General features: G+C 50.1%; 1 protein-coding gene and 1 pseudogene across 1 annotated transcript in view; one reads left to right on the top strand and one right to left on the bottom strand.

Annotated features, from left to right (window-relative positions):
• Nucleotides 1-710: 710 nt before the first annotated feature.
• Nucleotides 711-5,361, bottom strand: LOC121817610 (large ribosomal subunit protein eL6-like; annotated as a pseudogene).
• Nucleotides 5,362-6,044: 683 nt separating this feature from the next.
• Nucleotides 6,045-23,703, top strand: part of NEURL1 (neuralized E3 ubiquitin protein ligase 1) — a 74,336-nt gene continuing 56,677 nt past the window's right edge. The window contains exon 1 of the mRNA XM_042238537.2: nt 6,045-6,654. Coding sequence (XP_042094471.1) covers nt 6,570-6,654 — 85 coding nt within the window. The 5' untranslated portion in view covers nt 6,045-6,569. The remainder of the gene's footprint in view (nt 6,655-23,703) is intronic.

Genomic DNA, 23,703 nt, shown 5'->3' on the forward strand with positions numbered 1-23,703 from the left:
TTCGGCCCTAAACTTGGCCCTGGGAGGTAAGAAACGGTACTGGAGTTAAGGAAAGCATAGGACAGGCTCCCTCATGGCGTTGGCAAGGAAACTGTACCCCATACAGTGCAAGGTGTACAGAGAGTGCTCAGAAGGGTCGCTGGGGCAATGAAGGAAGCTGAATCCCAAAGCGCCTGCAAACAGGGCAGTAAGGTGCCCATTCCATGCTAAGATGGTTAGCACAGACTCCGGTCCTTCAGAGGAAAGACCTGGCCTCAAGGAAAACTTTGTGGCGAAGGTACTGTTGAGAAGGGAACCGGCCAGAAAGGCTGGTCTGAGCAAGGCTCTTGGGCTTACTGAGAGGCTGTATTGATAGGTTAATTCACGGACATTAATTCATTGATTTGTCAAATATTTATTGAGAATCTGCTATGGTTCAGGCACTCAGGGATCTCCCATCTAACATGTCCAGCCACCCCCTACAGTTCAGGCAGGACTACTTCTGTGTGTGTTTTCGGACGATGGTCTGATCATGTTAATAATCATGGGCTGGGCTCAGAGCTGCCTTGTATTCTAGCCAGGGATGGCTGAGGCTGCTTCTTGTTTATTTTTTTAATTTTTTTTTTTTACTTTATTTTACTTTACAATACTGTATTGGTTTTGTCATACATTGACATGAATCCACCACGGGTGTACATGCGTTCCCAAACATGAACCCCCTCCCACCTCCCTCCCCATAACATCTCTCTGGGTCATCACCGTGCACCAGCCCCAAGCATGCTGTATCCTGTGTCGGACATAGACTGGCGATTCGATTCTTACATGATAGTATACATGTTACAATGCCATTCTCCCAAATCATCCAACCCTCTCCCTCTCCCTCTGAGTCTGTTTCCTGTTTAAAGGCTAGCTTCTCAGCAGGGAGGGCGAGGTCAGCTGTTGAAGTTTAAGGGAGCCCTGGCTCAGCCTAGATGAACTCCATCTTGTCTGCCCGGTGGGGGACCATCCCATGGCTTGCTCTGGGCTCAGTCTCCAGGGGTTCAGGGAAGGAAGAAAGGAAGCTGTCAGTCAAATATTTTATTATTTTATCAGCATGGAGACTCTTGAAGACTTGAACTGATCTGGGAGATGTGGAGAGTGAGAAAGGAGGAGAGGAGAGAGGTGAACCAGCAGGAGGAGACTGAGGAAGGAGCAGCAAGGGCAGAGAGACATAGGACAAGGGTGGAACAGGGAAGGGCAGGAAGAAGGGAGAAAGACAAGAGGAGGGAGGGAGAGAGAGGAAGAGGGAGCAAGAGAAAGGAGCTGCTTAGAAGGGAGAGAAGCAAGGCAGAGAAGGGGCGGTGGGGGCCAGAGCTGCTGCTGAAACTGTCCCTGGGTCCCCGCCTGGGGTCCCCTCTTCTCCTGTGCATTGGTGTGAGCGCTCACAGCATCCACATGGACACACGTGTACACGCAGCCAAACACATATGCACTGACACCCACCCCCTTGGGCAGAGCTTTCAGAATCTACACTGCTGGGGAGGCGGGGTTGCCACGGTGACAGGTGCTGGAGCACCACCTTATCGGTATTAATAGCTTCCATTGAAGCCACCAAAACAGTGACTTCATCCAGATCTTCTTCCTGGCAGGCTCCTTCTCCCTCCTCGCTTCATAATTGGGGCTGGGAAGGGCCCTCGGGGCCTCAGATGCCACTTCCCTGCCTCCTGGCAGCCTCTTTGGTGAAGGATGCTTGAAGCCTCAGGGATTCCACCCAATGTCCAGGGGAAGAAGGGTACTGTAGTTCTTTGCTCCTCTGAGCTTGGTCCAACCACCACCGCTGCCAGGAAAGGGTTTCTGAGGCACAGGTCCCCTGGAGGGGCCACCCTCAGCTACCCTGGGTCCCGTGCAGCCACACCCGCCTCCTCCAGGTCCCTGCCTGGCCAGAGACTTACAGTGAGTTGCCACCTGACAGTGGTGTTCCCCCTGCCACCATAGCGCAGAGCTCCTTGGGAAAACTAGGGCCAGTCTAGGGAGATGACATAAGGCAGCGGTCCCCAAGCTTTTTGGCACCAGGGACTGGGTTTGTGGAAGACAATTTTTTCACAGATAGGGTGGGGGAATGATTCAAGCACTTTACATTTATTGTGCACTTTATTATTATTACATTGTGATATAGAATGAAATAATTATACAATTCACCATAATGCAGAATCAGTGGGAGCCCTAAGTTTTGTTTTTCTGCAGCTAAATGACCCCATCTGGGGGTGATGGGAGACAGTGAGAGTAGGGCTTGTGCTCCTGTGGGAATCTAATGCTGCTGCTGATCTGACAGGAGGTGGAGCTCAGGCAGTAATGTGAGGAGGCCCTGTAAAAACAGATGAGGCTTCGATCACTCACTCACCACTTGCTCACCCATCACTCACTTCCTGCCATGCGGCCTGGTTCCTAACAAGACATGGACTGGTGCTGGTCTGTGGCCCACTGGTTGGGGACCCGTGACGTAGGGTACAAGATTTCAGAGGCATCACACTCAAGCCCGAGCACGAGCAAGGTGGCTGTTCATTACTTGGTTCCAAGGGCAAGTGCCCCCTTTCATTTCATCACACAGGGACGCCTCACTCATCTCACCTTAATCTCAGCCTTGTGGATGCTACCATCGTCTCCTCAGCCTCTGAGATCAGGGGATGTTTCTGTCCCTTCAGTTCCCTGCCTCGGTCCCTAATGCCTCTTGCCCTCCTGTGTAGCTCCCTGGTGTCAGCAGAGCCTCTGGACCCCTAGGCAGTCACCAGTGTCTGGTCCCCTCGTCTCTCCTTCCCTGTGACCTTCTCCATTTCTCCCCTGCTTGGCCCAGAGCCCCAGGTCTAGACCACATGGGACCCATGACATCCCTGCCTCCCTCTACCATGGGGCCTCACCAGGCCCCATCCCTTCTGTGTCCCAGCCCATCTCCCCAAGGCAGGGAAGGAGACGACAAGCTTCCCCCCCAGCCACTGTCGGTACATCCTACCAAGGGCTTGCACTTTGCACACCCTCCAGGGGAACTACTCTCGTCTATACAGTCTTCAGATTTATTCTGATGCCAGCAGCAGCCTAGAGTGACCTCATTCCAGCAGGCTTCAGGGCTATATGAGTGTGTGAGGGTGTGGGTATTTGTGTAGGAGTGAGTGTGTGAGAGAGTAAAAGTGTGTGTGCAAATGCATGAGTGTGCTGCCATTCAGAGCCCATGGATTTCTGATGCGTGAGTCATCAGCTGGCGTGAGCCTCGGGCAGATACGCCCATAAAAAGACAGCACCCCTGACCTGCCACGTCCATTTTGCAGCTGGCCGGGCACGTGATCCTGGGCATCTAAGAGGCTGGGGGCGGAGAAGGGAGCTGTCGTTCCCTCCAGACCCCAGAGAGCAGCTGTCAAGGATATTTCTAGCTCGCCTGGAGTCCCAGACATTTAAGGATGTGATGCCTGCAATGGGGTGGGGGTGGAGGGCAGGAGAGGGGAATAAGGGGTGGTTCAGAGGCTTTCCTCCCACGCCTCTTGGTGGAATTCGCCTGGCAGGCAGGGGGATTCGTCCATTTCACAAGCAGTGTTGGACAGTCTGTCATGTCCCAGGGATTCTCTTGGAGGCTGGTGACATCATGGTGAATGGAGTTGACCTGCTTGCTCCACTCACTGTGCGGGGAGGTAGACCATAAACCGGGGGGAAAGGAAAGTCTACTTTCAAATTAATTCCAGAAGATAGCACAGAGTAATGGTATGGAGCATAACTGAGAGTGGGGGAGGGGTTCTCTGGCTGGGCTGGTCAGAGACAGTTAGGAGGTGATACATGAACTGTGCCTGAATAATGAGGAGCTGTCACATGAAGGCTTGCGGAAAGAACCACCCAGAAGAGGATGGATGAGATGCCTGAAGCCAGCCCGTGTCCTTGCTGGATTCTGGATCAGAGTTGTTGAAACCAGTCAGGGAGCTAGAGGTGATGGAAAAGGAAGGCAGATTCTCTCTCCCAGCAGGACCTTGGCTCATCTTCTAGCCCTGACCAGACAGGGAGAAGATAGTACTGTAAACTACATGGGAAAATGATCTGAAAAAGAATGGACATATGTATATGTATAACGGAATCACTTTGCTATACACTTGAAACACAACATTGTAAATGAATTATAGTCCCCCCCCCCCAAAAAAAGGGAGAAGATGCCCCCCTGTCCAAGCAGATGATGACTCCCTTCCCTTCCTGCAGGTCCTAGTATCAGTGCTGAGCTTCAGGATGGATGAGTCATGTGAACAGGTGACTTGCTGAAGGCCCTTTCCTCCAGGAAGCTTTCTTTGACTGCCGCAAGCCACAGAGACCCCCACTTCTTGGAGCTGACAGAACCACTCAGTTCAGAGTTGGTGGTTCTCTGACAGTTTGTTCCTGAGATTCGTCCCTGAGGCTTGGCCCTCCATCCAGTTTTCTAGGTTCAGTCTGTGTTCATCTAAAGGCTCCCAAAGCCTTTTTGTGTCCAGTAACTGAACAGCCTGGGGTTCTTGTTCTGAGTCTTTGTCCCAGTGCCCCTTGGAGCTGACTGAGAGCAAAGGGTCAGGTACGGGGTGGGATTATTTTTTGTTGAAATGGACAAGTTATTTAATTATGTTCTTTGTAAGAAGTTCAGAACACTACTTTGTGAGGATAAATTCTATTTGTGAGAGCAAACACAGAGCGCAGGTAGCCCTGGAGCTGAGGGACAGCTTTACTCTTTGCAGAATGTATGAGTCCACGGCTTTCGGATCAACCTTGCGCTGCACTATGATTTCCTATTTCTCTTTGTGTTGAAGATCTCACCCTTCTGGTGTCTGGGCTTATGCAGCTTCTTCTTCTTAAAGTAAGCGTCAGTGAGATGTTCTGGGATTTTCACACCACTGATGTCGATTTTGGTGGAGGTGGCAATGACAAATTTCTGGTGTGTTCTACGCAAAGGAACTCAACTGAGGGACAGAGGCCCAGTCACAAGCAACAAGCCACTGCCCAGATGCTTCAGGAAAATGACCCTCTTTCCTCTGTGGTGCCCTGTGAGGATGATCAGAATAGTCCCGGGAGTGATGCCGCTGGCACGCAGCTTTTTCACATGCTTACTGAAGGGTTTTCTGCAGTGACTCAACAGCTTCTGAGGCACGTCTTCCATAGGGTAATACCTAGGCATTTTGTGAAGTCTGACCACTTAGGTACCACCATTCTTGTCGCCACCAACTGGTTTTGTTATAGTAGCAAGAACCCGAACCTTTTTTTTTTTTTTTAACCTTGGATTTAGCTGCTGAATACTGTCTCTGGTACAAGGCCTTCCTGGAGTACATAGCTGATCGGAATATCTGCCAATTCCTCTGACCAGGACAGGGTTTCAGCTGCAGTGGGGCTTCCCCTTCTTAACCTTCTTCACCTTTTTAGCCTTGTCACCAGCATCAGCCTTCTTGGTTTCAGGTTTTTTCTCCTTAATATCTGGCTTCTCAGCCTTTTCAACCGCCATCTTGCAAGATAGGAAAGAATGGGTGGGATTCTTAATCTCATCTCATTTATTCAGTCATCCATCCACTTAAATAAATATATATATATATATATATATACACACATACACACACACATATATACATACATATATATATTTTCTGGAGCTTTTATTGTATGCCAGGCACTGTTCCTGCTACTAGAGAAATCGGAAATGAGTTTCTTCGTCCCGGGCCTGGTATCCAGGGAGTTCACCGTTCTTACTGTATGGTTTCCCTTGTTTTCAAGACCAAGCGCCACTGTTGGTGAGGGGAATAAACCCAACCCTTGGAGCCCCAATCTCTGTCTGATATTTGACCCCTATCTGCTCCCCCGCCAGGCCAAGAAGGGCTAGTGTTGGCCGGAACGTCGCGCGCCCCGCGCCACATCTGGCTGAGCGGGAGCGCGCGTGTCACTAAGACGCTCATTCACCGGCGCAGCTGTCACCATAACAACCGGAGCGAGGGAATCCTGGCGACGGCTGGGGGCGGGGGCGGCGGTCGCGCGGGGGACCCGGCGGGGGCGGGAGCGCGGCGTCGGGGGCGGGGGGGAGACCCACCACCGCGAGAGCGCCCGGCACACCCCGCGCTCCTCCGAGCCCCGCTCCATGTCGAGCCGCCGGCGGGAGGGCACCGCGCACGTCGCCGCCTCGGTCGTCCCCGCGGGCGGGGACCCAGCCGGCCGCCAAGCCGCCGAGCCTCCGGGCAGGCCGAGCCGCTGAGCGCCCGCGCCGAGAGCCCCGACTCTATGGCCCGGGGGAAGCGTGCGGGAGCCAACAGCCGGAACCCGAGCGCCAGCGGGAGGAAGAAGGGAGCCCCGGGCGCCGCCGGCCCCGGCCCAGGGGCGCGCCCGCCGCGAAAAATGGCAGGCAGGTAGCCGGCTCGCGCGAGGAACCCCCGCGGCGGGCAGGACCCGCCGAGGACCGCGGAGCCCAGACCCAGAGAGGAGAGGAGCGGCCCGCCCGCCCCCCGCCGCAGCCCCACCGGGGCCCTCCCCCGGCGGCGCGCGCGCCCGCGCGCGCACACACTTGCACACCGTGCCTCCGCTCCTGCCCAGCCTCGCCTGCCCCCTGCGAGTGCCGAACCCCACTGGGGCCGGATGCCATGGGTAACAACTTCTCCAGTATTCCCTCTCTGCCCCGAGGAAACCCGAGCCGGGCGCCGCGGGCCCACCCCCAAAACCTCAAAGGTAAGGCTCCGCCGGGGCCAGGCTCAGCTGGCAGACGGGGGTGCAGGTGGAGGGGCAGGGACAGGTGGAGAGGTGTGGTTGGGGAGGCCAGACAGGTGCCACCTGTTGTGCGTCTTTGGAGGCGGGAGATGCATCTCTGACCATTGGGGGTGCGCTGGAGGTGGGGGGCTGCCGGTGATGATGGCGAAAATCAGGGAGGATGGCATTCCGTGGGGTCTACGCAGTTCTTCCAGCACACCAGAAACGTCACTGGAGTCCCCTCAGGCCACGGTGCTAGGCGAGCGTGCCGGGGATGAGGAAGGGCATTTGCCCGGTGGGTGGGGAAGTGTGGCAGGATGCTCAGGCCGGCCAGCTGTGCTTCCCAAGAGAAGTACCACGGTCTTCTTTTTCCTTTGCCCATGGCTGGAGAGGTGATGGCTGGAAACGCTAGTTGCCTTTCCGATTGGAGGGTCTTAAAAATACAGGGCCGCATAATAGCCTGGAAGAAGGGACCAGAGCTGGTGGCCTCTGGAGTCCTCTGCAGCTACTGACTTGTTGTATCCACCGAATCAGCTTGGTTTCTGGTTCCCCAAAGGCTAGATGTCCAGTCAGAACTCTAGAAAGGATGGGCTGAGAGCCTTGAGACAGATCTCAAGGTCTTTGCCCTCTTAAGTCCACCCACCTGCTCAGCACCCTCAGGGAGGTGCCAGGCCCTGTTCTTTGCTTTAGCTCTTCAGTGCTGTCTCTGACCTTTTGAAGACTCACCTGGGCCTTCTCAGGCCCTCAGAGCCCACTGATTCCCTTCAGAAAACTCCTTTTCTATCATCCTGAAAACCAGCCAGCACTGACTGGGCATTCAGATGACTAAGAGTCAGGAAGGGAAGCTCTTGGGCAAGTTTACAAAGAACTTTCACAAATACCTTTTCAAAAGAGCAAGGAAACTGCTCTGCATAGTACTCAGAGCTCGTCATACCCATTTCACAGTTAGGAGAACCAGTGCTTGTTTCAGGATCCCAAAGCCAGAGCGGCAGAGCTAGACAGCAGACCTGCATCTTCTGTCTTGGAATGCTACCCTCTCTTTTGCTGGACAGTTAACCTTCAGAACTGGGGAGAGGAGAAGAGACAGGACCACAATCCTGCATTCTAACTCTGACACTTAAAAAACCACCTCTCACTCACCTTGAGCACATCAATGGGTTTATTGTCTTTCTGAAAATTAATATGGTGGCACACATCAAACCCTTTTAAAATATCATTTTCATTGGCCTTGTGACTCTGCCTGCAGAATCGATCCTGAAGAAATGGAGATGAAGGCAAATACTTGTATACAAGCCTAGGATGCTATGGCAGTGTTGTTTGTACTAGAAAACAATCTAAATGCCCTGTAATCATGGTGAATCCTCTTGGTGGAGTATTAGGCAACCTTTAAAATAGTATTTTTGAAGAGCACTTGATCACTTGGGAAAATGCTCACAGCAGCGTAATGACAGTTGTAAGAAGCAGTGGCAAAGCTGTATAAACAGTAGAGCCCAATTTTGTTAAAATGTTATGGATGCCCCTCCCCCACAGAAATCAAGCAACCTTGGAAGGAAAGTTTCCAAAAAGTTAACCATGGTTTCCTCTGAGATGGTATTAGAGTTTTTCTTTTCTTTGTAATATTTTGCTCTTTTCTAAAATTTCTACAACAAGCAAATATTAATTTTAATCATCAAAAATAAGCTCTAAGTATTGCAGGCAAGTATTATTTTTAATCATCAGAAATAAGCTGTAAGTATTGCATGTATGATGACTTTCTGAGCACTGAAAAAAGATTCCTAATGATGGTGGAACCTGTGTTTGTCATCCAGTTCAATGTTCTCTCTTACATAGGAGAGAAATGAGGGGAAGGGAGAATGATTTGCCTGTTTACTCAGTGGGCCAGTCAAGAGAAGGTGGCAAAGTCAGGCTGAGTCCTTCAAGGGCAGGAGTTAGCTGGGGACCAGTGAGCTGACTTGGCACTGGAATGCTCATCAATTACCCCGAGAAGGCCGTGTTCCATCCATGACCCTAGGGAAGCCCAGAGAAGGCTTCCATAATTGCACCCTTTTAACCTACAGTTTGGGATTGTAGGGATGTGAAGTCTCTGGGACTGGAGTCCCTGACAAGGGAGGGAGTGGGCAGGAGAGGGTCTGAGGCCCTCCTATCTCCCTGTCCCCACCCTAGCCTCCTCCTCTGCCTGACTCCCCACCTGTCTGGCCTGAGAAAGTCGCCTTATGCTGCCTCCCTGATTTATAGGGATCAGTTCTTATTCAGTGGGAGTAAATGGGGGAGACATTTTCCTCACCCCAGCAGTCTCCCTCCCCTGTCCATCTCCCTTCTGGCTTGGTTTTCCAGGATTCATTCTCCCCTGTCCCTAACCACACACCTGCAGGAGGGGCCATGAGAATTTTGGTTCTGCTCCTACCGAGCCTGAGATGAAGGATTAGAACATGCCATGAAGGCTGACTTCCGTCCTTCGAAGGTCTAGGGCCTCTTGATTTGGCTTCTCAGCCTGACTTTCCCCCATCCTAAGAGAACCATCACTTTTATTCTGTGATTGTTTTAACGTTCACTCCAAGTTCCTTTTTAACTATATCAGCATTGAGCTAGGGGTTTTCTCTGACACATCAATGGTCATCCAGAATTCCACCCCCATTTTATTGGTATGACCTTGATACTGGCTGTGATTCTAAGACTGTCCACCCAAAATTCTGCTTTGTACTCACCCAGAATTTCAACTCTGCTTCTTATCAGTATCCATCCAGAAATTTACTGGGGCAGGGAACTCTCGATTGTTTTTTCTCCTTCCATAATTGCCATCTATTGATTTCTTACCATTTTAATTAAAACAACTGGAAAGGACCTGGCATAATGGGGACCCTGGGACTCACTAGAGATCTAAGATTGGTCTAGCTGTCAGGCTGACATGAAATGAAGCTCTTCCATCACCTGTCAGGTGGTAGACTTTGGTCTTCTTCCTGAAGGCACCCTGACCTCACTCCACTGCTGGTGATTCACACTGGGGTCTGAACAGTGTTGGTCTAGGAGTGTCTGCGGAGAGGTCCAAAGTATAGATCCGCGATAAGGACCAACAGACAGTTATGAAGAGCTGGTTATGTGCCTGGGTCAGGGGTGAGGGCTCGTGACATCCCTGGACATTCACAGAATGATCTGCTTGATAAGGTGGGGCTGAGGGAAGGGATGGCATCAAATAGTTGTTTGGATTGTTAAAATCCCAGATATGTGTGAGCAGAGGTCAGAAATGGGGAATCAGGGAAGAATTTGAGTTGGACATGGAAGGAACTGTAGAAATTGGGTAGATGGCAAGGGGTGCAGGGGGTGTCCTAGATATGGGCAGGAGGGTAGGGCAAGGGGCGTGCAGCAAAGGCTTGGGGCAGGATAAGTAAATGTGTGTGGATACTCTCAGGGATGGGCCCCGGGTGACTGGAGTAGGGGGTTCATGCTTCATGGAGACAGATACAGAGAACAGAGATCTTCATCCTTCCCTCTCTTTTCTGAGTGCCTGCCTACTTGGTGCTTGGTACTAGGGGGAAGGTAACTGGGAAAGCCTTCGGGGAGGCCCAGTCTGCCGTGGTCACCCATAGACGGGATGGGGATGGGAAAGGCCACCTCCTGTCATTTTTTTTTTATTGTGGTAAAATTCGCATAACATAAAATTCACCGTTTTAACCTTGTTTAAGTGGTATTTAGTACGTTCACAATGTTGTACAGCCACCCCTCTACGTAGTTCCAGAACCTTTTCATCACCCCAGAAGGGAAGGCTGTGCCCGTGAAGCAGTCACTCCTCATTACTCCCTCTCCTGATCCCCAGCAACCACTCGTCTCCTTTCTGTCTTTATGCATTTGCCCACGCTGGACATTTCCCTTAGATGGACTCACGGTACATTTGTCCTTTTGTGTCTGGCTCCTTTCACTTAGCCGAGTGTTTCCAAGGTTCATCCATGTCCTAACGTGTACCTTCTTTCCTTCTGGTGGCTGAATAACATTCCGTAGTGTAGATTTGCCACGTTTCGCTTCCGAACTTCCCAGCTGATGGCTATTTAGATTGTTCCACTTTTTGGTTATTGTGAATTTTGTGCTGTGAAGATTTGTGTTTAAGTTTTTGTTTGAACACCCGTTTTTGGTTCTTTTGGGTCTGTGCCATGGAGTGAGCCTTCCATCTTTTTAAAGCTGGTGCTTTTGAATTGGACATTTGACAAAGCCACTGGTTGTGACGGATGTAGGGGGATCATCCCCCTCCGGCTTTGGCTGGGGGTTGCGCCTGCCAGACACCTGTTGTCTTCAAAGTCTCTTTTCTGTGGTGGCCGAGGCTCCTGACAGGCAGTGGGGGCGCGTCTAAGGTTGACCAGGGAGCTTTGACTCTTTGAGGTGGACCAGAGTGAGCTACAGGAACTTGTCTGTCAGACTCTTAACCTCCTCACTGCTCTGGGGTGGGGTGGGGGGGTGCATTTGCCTAGAACAAGGTCCTAGCCATTTTTCAGCCTTCACAGCCTTGCTGGTACTCCCCCCATCTGGGTCCCCAGCCCAGGTATTGCAGTAGCTGACCCCTCTGCCTCTCATTCATCCTTTGATGCTGCCAAAGGGATCCTCCTAAAGTATTCCTTTCATCTCGCCCCTCTCCTATCAATAGTCTTCAGTGTCATGACCCAGACTGCCATAATCGGAAACTCAAGGCTTCCGCTCTTTGCTCAGCCCACAGATATTCCCACAGCCCTTGTCTGGGCTGCCATGACACTTGCAGGTTAGGTTAGCTCATCTGTCCACCCCCCAGCCTTGCAGCAGACAGAGTTGGCGTGGTGAAGGGGTGGGGGCTGGCGGCCTCCTCTGCCATGCCAAGACTTCAGGGAGCTGAGTTGAGACAGCCCCCATGCTGAACCTGGAGCATCTGTCCTTCACACCCTGTTGAGTTTTTATTTAGTCTGACCTTTGAACTCTGTATTGTTAACCATCACAGTAACATTTATAAGAGCCACCTGTGTTGGGTGGTTATTGCGTGCCTAGTGCTTCCATGTAGATTATTTCTGAGGGGGGAGCTATCATTGTCACCATTTTATAGATGGAGAAAGAGAGGCTCAGAGAAGTTAAATAGCTAATCCCAGACCGCACAGTTTGAAACTGATGGAGCTGGGATTCAAACCCACGTCTCTCTGACTTTAGAGTTCACTCTTGCGACCACTATACATTTTGCCACCATAGAATTCACTCTTGGTGGGCCTGTCTTCCATTGTGTTAGAGAAACTGGGGAGCAGTCTCCTGGCCTCTGGACAGGGCCCCAGAAGAGGGAGAGTACCATAGGGTTCTTTTGTGCTCCTTTCCAGCCCCCGACCCCACCCTTCCACCTCCTCTGCAGAGAAAATGCCTTGTAGACCCATCAGCTGGTCATCGGACACTTTCAAGGGAACTTTCTGTTCCTTTGGGCCAATGTTTCTCAAAGTGAGGTTTTTCTCTCACCCGCATCAGCATCAACTGAAAACACATCTAAAATGCAGGTTCCCAGCCCCCAGGCCAGACCAGCTGTCTCAGAATACCTTGGTGATAGAGCCCCCAAACCTGTATATGTAACAGGAGCCCCAGATCATTCTGATATGCCTCAGAGTCTGAGAACTATTAAGGCTGTGTGGCCTTAGAACACACCCATTCTGGTATTCTTGGAGTTGGTGAAATCAGGCTTCCCAGAGGAGAGGAGCCTGAAGTTGGATGGAGATTTGGAATGGGCATTCAAGGGCATCTTGGTGAGGGCATGGAGGCAAAGGCACAGAAGTAGGAAAATGCAAGGTGCTGGCAGAGACAGTGAGCAGCCCTTCCCATCTGGGATGCGAGACCCACAGTAGGGAGACGAACGGGTCGATCTCTGAAGATAGGCTGAGGCCAGATCTCACAGGGCCTCGGATGCCAGAATGAGTTTGGGTCTATCCTGTCGGCAGTAGGAGCTATGGATGGCTTTTGAGCAGATGAATGTAGTGATTTCCTTTAAACTGCAGCATCCGCAGAGAAGAGGGGAAGAGCAAATGAAGCATCTTGAACTGCTGGGAGATTAATAAGCTAAAGGCCTTCTGTCCTAGGCCAAGCTGAAAGGGCTGGGTGGGACAGCCAAGCTGATGGCCTCATCTAGGCTTCCCATGGGTGAATCTGGAAGCATTTCTGACCAATGGCTATGGCCAGGAGGGCTCTTATTCCTCAGAAGAATAAAAGGATTTTTAAGAAGTGTGAAACCTGATGCTTGGCACTATGCTGGGTGCATTCTTGTAGGTTAATTCATTTAATCATTCAGTAAGTGGAAAGAAGGTATTATTATTCCCATTTTATAGGCAAGAAAACTGAGACTCATGTATTCTAAGAGTGCTGTCCAGAATAAGAAATGGCAGAACTGGGATTTTTATCTGGGACACCAAAGTCCATGAGGGAGGAAATTAGCCTTGGGGGGAATTTCTGCATATTGGGACTTTCTTCTCCCTGAGCATCTGGGATGACAAGCGCCTAGTTCTAAGATGTGTACGCTGAGGTCCAGGCATTGGCTCTAAATCAGAGCCAAAGATGGTGGTGCTGTGGGCACCATCAGGGGAGTAACAGAGGAGGAAGAGGTGGCAGGAAGGAGAACAGGAGCAGGGCACTCACTGCCCAGGGCATGCTAGGGCTGCCTCTACCTGGATGCGCCAGCTGCCTGGGCACATTTCCTGTTGGCCTGTGACTCTCTCACTCCTGGTCCTGCACACCCAGGGGCTGGAAGCCGAGGGGCTGCTCCTCACTGAGCTGGTTGCTTTGGCAACCCTGGGTAGGATGTGAGTGGTCTCCTTGGTAACGCCTGGGAAAACTGCCTGCGGGGCTGGAGGGAAGTGAACTGGCCAGTGGTCAGGCTGGGTGGCACAGGCAGAGCCAGGCAGGCCGCTGAGACTCCAGGCTGGTGGGGAGGGTCCGGCTTATGGAATAGCCGGGGCAGCCTGTTGGCCATTCCTCGGCAAGCTGGAGTCCAGGGGCCTTGGGGGCCTGAAGGTCTACCTGGTGAGACCAGAGGCACTAATGGGCCAGCCCAGGAAGTGGGAGGAGATGGCGGTGAGGGCAGGAAGTGAGGAGAATATAGCTTCTGGATGACAGATCCAGCTCTAGGGTTTATTAAAAGATGTTTATCAGAGGTCATTACGTGGATCCTGTTGCTTTAGGAAATGAGCAGGTGCTGATGTCTGTGGGGCAGGGTGGAGAGAGAAGCAGGGCTCGGAGAGGAGGAAGAGTCACCAGAAGGCAGGCTTTGGCTTTCTCTGCACTCTAGCTGCAGGTCTGGGGGTAGGCAGGGCTCTGCGCTGGGCTCCGGAACTGAAGTTCTCCCAGGGTGAGAGTTGGGGTTCCAAGGATACTCTGATGGGAAGGGCTCATTCTGTTGTTTAACAAACACAGACTAAGCATCAGTGATGAGGCAGCTGTTCTTCTAGGCTCGAGGATACGGTAGAACACAAGAAGATGAGGGCTCGCTGCCATGGAGCTCCCCTTCTGAGTTAGCTCAGAACAAGAACGGCAAATGAACAAATGAATCAGAATATGATAGCAGTTACTCACACTTACGTGCCAGAGACTATGCTAGGCTGTTTACACCTACTATCCCCTTTAACCTTTAAAACAGTCATGTGAAGTAAGTATGATTATTATCCCCATTTATAGATGCATAGATGGGCTTCCCTGAGGGCTCAGACAATAAAGAATCCCTCTGCAATGTGGGAGACCTGGGTTCGATCCCTGGGTTGGGAAGATCCCCTGGAGGAGGTCATGGCAGCCCACTCTAGTATTCTTGCCTGGAGAATCCTCAAGGACAGAGGAGCCTGGCAGGCTTCAGTCCATGGACTTGCGGACTCGCAAAGAGTCGAACAGAACTGAGTGACTAAGCACAGCACAAAGATGCATAAACTGAGGCTCAGAAAGGTTAAGTAACTTGCCCAAGCTCACATGGCTGGTATGAGGTGGAGCTGGGATTCTAGCCAAGATCTCTCTGACTTTGGCCCTACAACACTAAAAAAAAAAAAAAAAAAAAAACCCAAAAAAAACCCCCACAGCTTTTCATTTAGAACAGTTTTAGATTTACAGAATTATTGCAAAATAGTAGAGTTTCCACGTAGTCCATGTCCAGTTGCCTTCATTATTAGCATCTGACATTTGTATGGAACATTTGTGATATTAGTGAACCAGTATTGAAAATGGTTCTTAACTGATGTCGATACTTTACTCTGATTTCTTCAGTTTTCCCCCGTGTTCTTTTTCTGTACCAGGCTCCCATCCAAGATGCCACACTATATTTATAGCTACTACATTTTACATACACAGTTGTGTTTTCTTAGGCTCCTCTTGGTTGTGACGGTTTCTCATACATTTCTTGTTTTGGATGACCTTGACAATTTTGAGGAGTGTTGGTTAGATATTTTGTAGACTGTCCTTTCACTGGGATTTGTCTGATATTCTCATGATCAGACTATGGTTACAGGTTTTGGAGAGAAAGACCATAGCGGTGAAGTCCCATTTTATTTGCAGCATATGAACAGTATGTATCATCAACATGACTCATCACTGTGGCTGAGGACCTTGATCACAGGCTGAGGTAGAGCTCATCAGGCTTCTCCACTGTGAAGCTGAAGGTGCATTTTCCTCTCCTCCATCTTGCACTCTTTGAAGGGAAGTCGTGTGTGCAGCCCGCACTAGAGGCGGAGAGTTGTGCTCTACCCCTGGAGGCTGGGGCACTACTTTAACTGTTCCGTCAAATCTTTCTTCAGTTTCTCGTCTTTGTCGTTCAGTGGCTCAGTCGTGTCCGACTCTTTGCGACTGCAGCACGCCAGGCTTCCCTGTCCATCACCAACTCTCAGTTTCTTACACAAGCACTAATATTTGGATGAGGACTGTGAAAGAGAAGACTGGGAACTTGGGGGAACATGACCTGGTCTTGGGGGTCTGGGTTGTGAAATGACCAGGGAAGTGATCTGGAAATGAGTAGGGGTTGGCTTTGTGTCCCTGGGGGGCCGGGCTGCTCCTGTCATGTTGGGCGTGGAACTTTCATTTAGCATCCGTGACCCCTGCCCGTTAAATGTCACTGGTCACCTGTGTCATTAAAAAAACAACTCTCCAATATTTTAAAAAGCACCCCAGTGGGGGAGCTCCCTGGTGGTTCGGTGGTTAGGACCCTGTGCTCTCACTGCCGAGAGCCCGAGTTCAATCCCTGGTCAGGGAACTGAAATCCTGCAAGCTGCAAGGGGTGGCAAAACGTAAAAAAGCCATCCAGAGGAGACAGTACCACCCCAGTTGAGAATACTGAGCTGGGTGTGGGGGGCGCAGAGGAGGCTGCTCCTGGAAGGGGTCTGACACAAGCTGTGTTGAGGACAGAGCTGGCTCTGAGTATGTGTGTGCTAAGTCACTTCAGTTGTGTCCCACTCTTTGCTACCCTAGGGGCTATAGCCTCTGTCCATGGGATTCTCCAGGCAAAAACACTGGAGTGGGTTGCCATGCCCTCCTCCAGGGAATCTTCCCAACCCAGGGATCGAACCTGCGTCTCCTGCACTGCAGGTGGATTCTTTATGGCTGAGCCACTGGGGAGGGCTGAGTGCTGGCTGGTGTCATCCCAGCCCTCCGGGCCATGGAACTTCCTGCAGAAAATCACTGAATGGCTGCTCCCTTGCCTCTCGACCTGTGGAAGCACGTTGCTGGTCCCACAGGCTGTCTGTGTGGGGGCAGGGCGGGAGGAGGAGAGAGAACCCTCTTGAGATGATGGAGAGGCGAGGGACGTACGTCTTCTGGCTTTTCCAGATGGCCTTCTTTGCCTCTGTTGCCCCGTCACGCCATGCTGGCCGCTCCAGAGGTTAGGTGGGGGCAGGAGAGGGAGAACTTTGCCAGGGAGGTTTCTGTCCTTCGATGAGGGTGGTGGCACTTCCACACGCTCCTGGCTTTCGTCTTCGTCTTTCCCCTTGGCTGACCCCCAGCCTCTGCCTGGCATCTACTGAAAGGCCGACCTTCTCCAGGGAATGGGGCTGTGCGTGTGTCTAGGTGGGGCATCCAGGTACCCTTGAGAGCAAGGAGAGGAGACACTTTACCTTTATCAGAGTTGAATGCAACTGTGAGGATGCTCCCGCTGATTCATTTCGTGTGTTGGTGCCCTCTGTGCTGGGCCTGGTGCTGGGTGTGGAGAATAGGGAGGGGGGCACTGGATGTCGTCTCTGCCCTTGAGATGCCCATGGCCTATGAATCGCTCATCCAGTTCAGACAGCAGTGGCAGAAGGGGCGTGTAGCCCTTCTTCTCTGTGGTTGCTTTGCTTTCCTTTCCTTTTTAAACCCTGATCTTACCAGCAATTGTCCTTCGAATACATTCTCCCTGAAGCTGGTCAGATATGTGCATGGGGCTGGTGGAAGAGGCATAGCCACTGACTTCTAACATCAGAACCCAAGTAGACCCTAGAGGTCATTATGTTTTAGCTTCTTTTTCTCAGCCCAGGTCTAGAGTTCTCAGCCCTGGAGAGAGGAAGTGACTTGTCCAAGGTCAGACACCTGGATGGACCAGGTGCTAATGAGGTCTTAAGGCTCTGACCTTGCTAGATGACCTCTTCTGGATGGCAGAAGTTAATTCCAGAGGGACACCTCAGGGGGACGAATGCTTGTGGCAACTGTGATGTGTACCATCCTGAGGGCAGCTATTGAAAGGGCTTTAAACAGAAGAGGGGCTTCCCAGGTGGCACTAGCGGTAAAGAATCCCCCTGCCAATGAAGGAGATGCAAGGGACTCGGGTTCGATCTCTGGGTGGGGAAGATCCCCTGGAGTGGGAAATGGCAACCTGCTCCAGTATTCTTGCCTGGAAAATTCCATGGACAGAGGAGCTACAGTCCGTGGGGTCACAAAGAGTCGAACATGACTGAGCGGCTGGGGTCACAAAGAGTCGGACACGACTGAGCGGCTGAGCACACACTGAACAGAAGAGTGCCAAGATCTTGTAGATGCCTTGGAAGGCTCTGGGGCCAGAGAGGGGCAGGCTCCTGCTCCTCCGGGGGAGGAGAGGTGTGGCTTCTCCCAGGGCAGGGCTGTGAGCAGCCAGGCAAGCAGGTTGCTTTGGGAGACACTTTAGAAGGTCGACTTGAAGATTTGGAGAGGTGCCACCTGTATGGATGTGTGTTGGAGGATTCTGACCTCTGGGGCAGCGGTCAGTGAGGCATACAGGTGGCTCACTTGAAAGAGCTTGGCTGTACATGGCGAGGGGGCAACTTGGGAAGTCAGGGCTGAGCATGCTGATGTTTGAGTTTTCCCTTGCAAGCTGTGTCCCATCCAAGGCCTTGAGACCTTAGAGCCAAGAGGAGAGAGCGGGGCAGAGCTGGCTCTGAGCTCTTGGCTCCACCCCTGCCCGCTGGGACGCCATCAATAGTTAATGCCCCCTCTATCTGTCACAGGTGGCTCCCAGGTGGGTGGAGGCGGGGCCCTGGCACCTGTGCTGTGCTGTGCCTCTGGCTTCTGCCGTGGCTTTCAGTCCCAACCTGGCCAGGCTTTCTCAGGTGGCTCCTCGCTCTCCGTGGGGGCCAGTTCCCCCAGCATACACACAAACCATAAAAGGTGGCCATAAATCAGCCCAGACAGGCCAAGGCTGCTCTTGTTTTCCCAGGATTGAGATCAAAGCCCCAGACCCTCACCCTGGGGCTCAGTACTTATTAAATTATTAAACTGTGAAGGGAAGGGAAAGCACAAAGGTCTGCATGGATGGCCATAGAGTAAAAGAGAATGCGGAAAAATGGCTGAGAAATGAGGCAGCAGGTGGGAAAGGGGAAGAGAGGAGAGAAAAAAAGCTCTTTGTCTCTGCCCTGAGCTTGGAGACTTCACAGGGGTGTGAACCTTGCATTTGAGCGGCCTCAAACCACGCCTTCCTACTTCTTCCTCTGATTTCTCACTGGGGTCCCATGACCAGAATCCATAGCCCCACTTTACACGGGAGAAGCCACGGTGCAGATTGTCACAGGATTATCAAAGTCTGTACTTTTTAAAAAAATATTTATTTATTTGGGCATGTCGTTCGCATGCGGAATCTTTTATTGTGGCATGCAGGCTTCAGAGTGCAGAGGCTTAGTGTTTGCGGCATATGGGCTTAGATGCCCCGAAGCATGTGGGGTTAGAACCTGCATCCTCTATTAGAAGGCGGATTCCTAACCATTGGACCACCAGAGAGGTCCCCCAAATCTGTACTTCTAAGTCCTGTTCCAGCCTCTTTCTAGGCCTCTTCATAGGTCCAGAATCAACATTAGGTTAATATCCATTCCTGACCCTGGCTCTCAGGCTAGATTGGAGTTTGCGAAGAACCTCGTCCTGACCCCAGCAGGACCAGCAAGAACCTCTTCCTGGCTGGAGACCCTGGACTTTCCTTTAGCTTCTAGGCACAAAGACAGAGCTCGGACCCAAGAGAGTGCCTGTCCCTGATGGAGGCAACAGATTCTATCCTTGACCCTTGACTCCTCTTGATTACAAGAAACAGCCTCCCTGCCCCCAAACCCTGCTTCTTGTAGTATAATTGGTAAATAAAATTGTAATACACTTAGAATGTACTATGTGGTGGTTAGGTATATGTATATATTATGAAATCATTCCTGCAATCAAGTTAATTAACACATCCATCTTCTCACATAGTTACTTTTTTTTGTTTGTTTGGTAAGACTGTTAAGATCTACTCTTAGCAAATTTCAAGTATACAAGTATTAGGAACTGTAGTCACCATGCTGTACCTTAGGTACTCAGAACTTACCCTGTAACTGAAGTTTGTATTTTTAACCAACATTTCCATTTACTCCACCTCCCAGCCCTTGGCAACCACTGTTATACTCTCTGTTTCTCTTAATTCAACCCCTCCTGTTTTAGATCCACGTATAAGTGATATTCAGTTCAGTTCAGTCGCTCAGTCATATCCGGCTCTTTGTGACCCCATGGACTGCAGCACATCAGGCTTCCCTGACCATCACTAACTCCCGGAGCTTGCTCAAACTCAAGTCCATCGAGTTGGTGATGCCATCCAACCATCTCATCCTCTGTCATCCCCTTCTCCTCCTGCCTTCAGTCTTTTCCAGCATCAGGGTCTTTTCTGATGAGTATATTATATGGTATTTATTTTTCTTTATGTTTTCTGTGGCTTACTTCACTTAGTATTAGGCTCTCCACGTTCATCCTTGTTGCGCTAAATGGCAAGATTTCCTTCTTTTTATGGCTGAATAATATTCTATTTATACACATGCAAACAGACATATCTGTGTATACATATATATATACACTATATTTTCTTTATCCATTCATCCGTCAATAGATACTTTGGTTGTTACCACATCTTGGCTAGCGTGGATAATGTGGCAATGACCTTGGATGTATAAATTAGCTCCTCAAGAAAGTGGTTTTGTTTCCTTTGGATGTATGCTCAGCAGTGGCACTGCTGGCTCACATGGTAGTCTACTTTTAATTTTTTTGAGAAACCTCTATACTGTTTTCCAAAACGGCTCTACCCAGTTCACACCACCAACAGCATACAAGGACTCCCTTTGCTCCGCATCCTCATCAACATTTGTTTTCTCTTGTCTTTTTAATAGTAGACATCCTAACAGGTGTGAGGTGCCGCCTCACTGTGTGCTTTAAAATCACTTTGCTTGTTTGTTTTCGGCTCTGCTGCGTCTCTGTCGGCGTCTGGTCTAGTTGTGGCGAGCGGGGGCTGCGCTCTGGGTGCGGTGTGCGGGCTTCTCCTTGTGGAGGCTTCTCTTGTTGCAGAGCTTGGGTTCCAGGGCACGTGGGGGTCAGTGGTGGTGGCTCCCAGGCTTCTAGAGCGCAGGCTCAGTAGTTGTGGCCCACGGGCTTAGTTGCTGCATGGCAGAGTGGACCTTCCCGGATCAGGGATCGAACCCATGTCTGCTGCACTGGAGGGAGATTCTTTGCCACGTTCTGATCCTCATTGTGGTTCTGATTTGCATTTCCCTCATGATTAGTGATGTTGAGCACATTATCGTATACCTGCTGGCCATTTGTATGTTTTCTTTGGAAAAATGACTCTATGAGTCCCTTGCCTATTTTTTAATCGAGTTGGTATTATTATTATTTTTGCTATTGAGTTGTGAGAGTTTCTTATGTATTTTTGGAAATCAGCCCCTTATCAGATAAATAGCTTGCAAATATTTTCTCCCATTCCATAGAGTGCCTTTTCATTTTGTTAATTTTTTTACCTTGCATGAAAAACCTTTTTAATTTGAGGTAGTCTCACTTGTTTCGGAGAAGGCAATGGCACCTCACTCCAGTACTCTTGCCTGGAAAATCCCATGGACAGAGGAGCCTGGTAGGCTGCAGTCCATGGGGTCGCTAAGAGTCAGACACGACTGAGCAACTTCACTTTCACGCATTGGAGAAGGAAATGGCAACCCACTCCAGTGTTCTTGCCTGGAGAATCCCAGGAACGGCGGAGCCTGGTGGGCTGCCATCTATGGGGTCGCACAGAGTTGGACATGACTGAAGCGACTTAGCAGCAGCAGCAGCAGCACTTATTTATTTTTTCTTTTGTTGCCTCTGCTTTGAGTGTCAACCCCCAAAAATCATTGCCAAGATCAGTGTCAAGGAGCTTAACTCATGTTTTCTTCCAGGATTTTCATGGTTTTAGGTGTTACATTTAGATCTTTAACTCATTTTGAGTTGATTTTTGTACCTACTATGAGATGGGGGTCCATTTAATTTTTTTGCATGTGGATATCCAGTTTTCCTAGCACATTTTATTGAAGAAACTATCCTTTCCCCATTGTATATGCTTGGCATCTTTGTTGAAAATTAGTGGACAGTGTATGTGTGGGTTTATTTCTTTGCTGTCTATCCTGTTCCTTTGATCTATATGTCTGTTTTTTATGTTAACAGCATATTGTTTTGATACTTACAGCTTTTTAGTTTAATTTGCAATTTGTCTTAGAAGAAATTGTCTTAAAAAGAAAGGAAGTGTGATGCCTCTGTTCTTCTTGCTCAAGATTGCTTTAGCAGTTCTCCAGGTTAGCCACAAAACAAGTCTTACCGTATTGAAGAAGGTTGGAATTTTGTTGGGTGTCTTTTCTGACCGCAATGATATGAAACTAGAAATCAATTATAGGAGGAAAATGAGAAAATTCACTGATATGATTAAACAACATGCTCCTGAACAGTCAAAAGGGCAATTTAAAAAATCCCAAGACAAGTGAAAATGGAAACACAGCAAACCAATGGAATGTTATGAGATGCAGCACAGACAGTTCTAACAGGGAAGTTTATAGTGATAGATACTCACATTAAGGGAAAAAAAGAGTGATTGCAAATAAATAACCTAATTTTATACCTCAGGGAATTAGAAAAAGTAAAACAAATTAAGCCCAAAATTAGTAGAAGGAAGGAATTAAATGAAATAAAGACTAGAATGACAGTAGAAAAGATCAACAAAACTGTTTTGTTTTTTAAACAGATAAGCAAAATGGACAAGTCTTTAACTAGACTAAGAAAAAAGAGAGAAGACTCAAATAAATAAAATCATTAGTGAAAGAGGAGACATTGTAACGGATACCACATAAACCCGAAGAATTGTAGGGCGCTTTCCTCTTATATTTTCATCTACTGTGAACAATTATATGCCAACAAGTTATAACCTAGAAGAAATGGATTAATTCCTAGAAACATGCAACTTACCAAGACTGACTCACAATGAAAGAAAATCTGAACAGACCAAGAATGAATAAGGAAAACCCCTCTTTTGGGGGGTGCAAAGAACCTAGCCAGTGCCTGAGAGATGCACAGGGGCTTTCTGCTCTCCTGAGCCAGGCTTGGCAGATCCTCTGGGGCTGAGGAGACAAGCCAAACATCCAGACCCTGGTGTGGAGCCAAGAGGATGGAGGAAGTGGTGGGATGAGGCAGTGAGTAACCGGGATGCCGCTTACATGGAGCTTTCTGCATCAGAGTGCAGCCTTCCTGGAAATGGGGCTTTCCGTTGCGTGAGAGTCCTCTGGTTCTCCTACCACAAAATGTGGAGGAAAGTATTTTAGGGAGCTTGGGTTCCCCTCATATAGTCCCCAAGTTGAGGTTGTGTTAAGGAAACAAAATATAAGAAGAGCCTGGACTGGTTTTGAGAACAGAATTTCCCCAAATTTCCCCCAATTCAGGCTTGTTCTGAAGGTGGTGGGGCTTTGCTCTCTGGGGCCAAGGGTTGATTCCCAGGGTACAAGGTTCTATCCGGGGGGTGAGGCTGCAATATCTGAAGGCAGGATTTGGGGTAGGTATTGGTTTGGGGGGTCTGAGTTCCATGCTGGGGTGAGGATTTTATCCCTAGGGAGGAGTTTTCCCTTCAGGGTCCAGAATTCACGATTGCAGTTGAGCATTGAGTCTTGGGACCAAGAGTTCTTTTGGGAGCTCCATATTCTAGGATTGGGTTGAGGTTCCAGTCTTAGGCTTGGGGGTTGATTATCAGACGGGAAGTCTTGTGCTCTGGGAGGAAAGGAAGAACTAGAACCCACTTTTTCTTTTGGGAAGACTTTCTGGGACCATAAGCAGAGGAATGGACCAATACACTGATGATCAGGAAGCTGGATTCCAGCCCTTGCCTGGATTTGAGACCAAGAATAAATCACTTATAAGCTCGAGGTCTCTGGCTGAAAGCTTGGCCAGGCGGTGGTGTTGACTCACAAAGCACCATCCAAGCTTGCTTGATCCTCCCAAAATGACACTAATGGTGGGCTCCATAGGCACCGACAGCCATTGCTTGGTGAGTCAAATCCATGATGACAGTGCTCAAGCCGCCCTGGGCACTGTCAGCTTGGTCCAATTAGTGCCAATCAGATCTTAACTTGTACTGAGGGGCCCCCGGGGACAGGGAGCGCACATGGAGTGAGATATGTTAAATCTGGGTCCCGGGGCTTGGAGTGTGGCTCTGGCAGATGGGGGCAGGGCAGGGCTGGGCCCACGGCTTCTCTCCCTGCGGGCCAGCTTCCACCCAGACTGACTGGCGGGGGAGACGTGATGTCGCTGTGATCAGGGGCCTTTCTCTCGTGTGCTTTGCAGGGCAGCTGG

This window comes from Ovis aries, chromosome 22 (genome assembly GCF_016772045.2).
Source record: "Ovis aries strain OAR_USU_Benz2616 breed Rambouillet chromosome 22, ARS-UI_Ramb_v3.0, whole genome shotgun sequence".
Classification (NCBI taxonomy): Eukaryota; Metazoa; Chordata; class Mammalia; order Artiodactyla; family Bovidae; genus Ovis; species Ovis aries.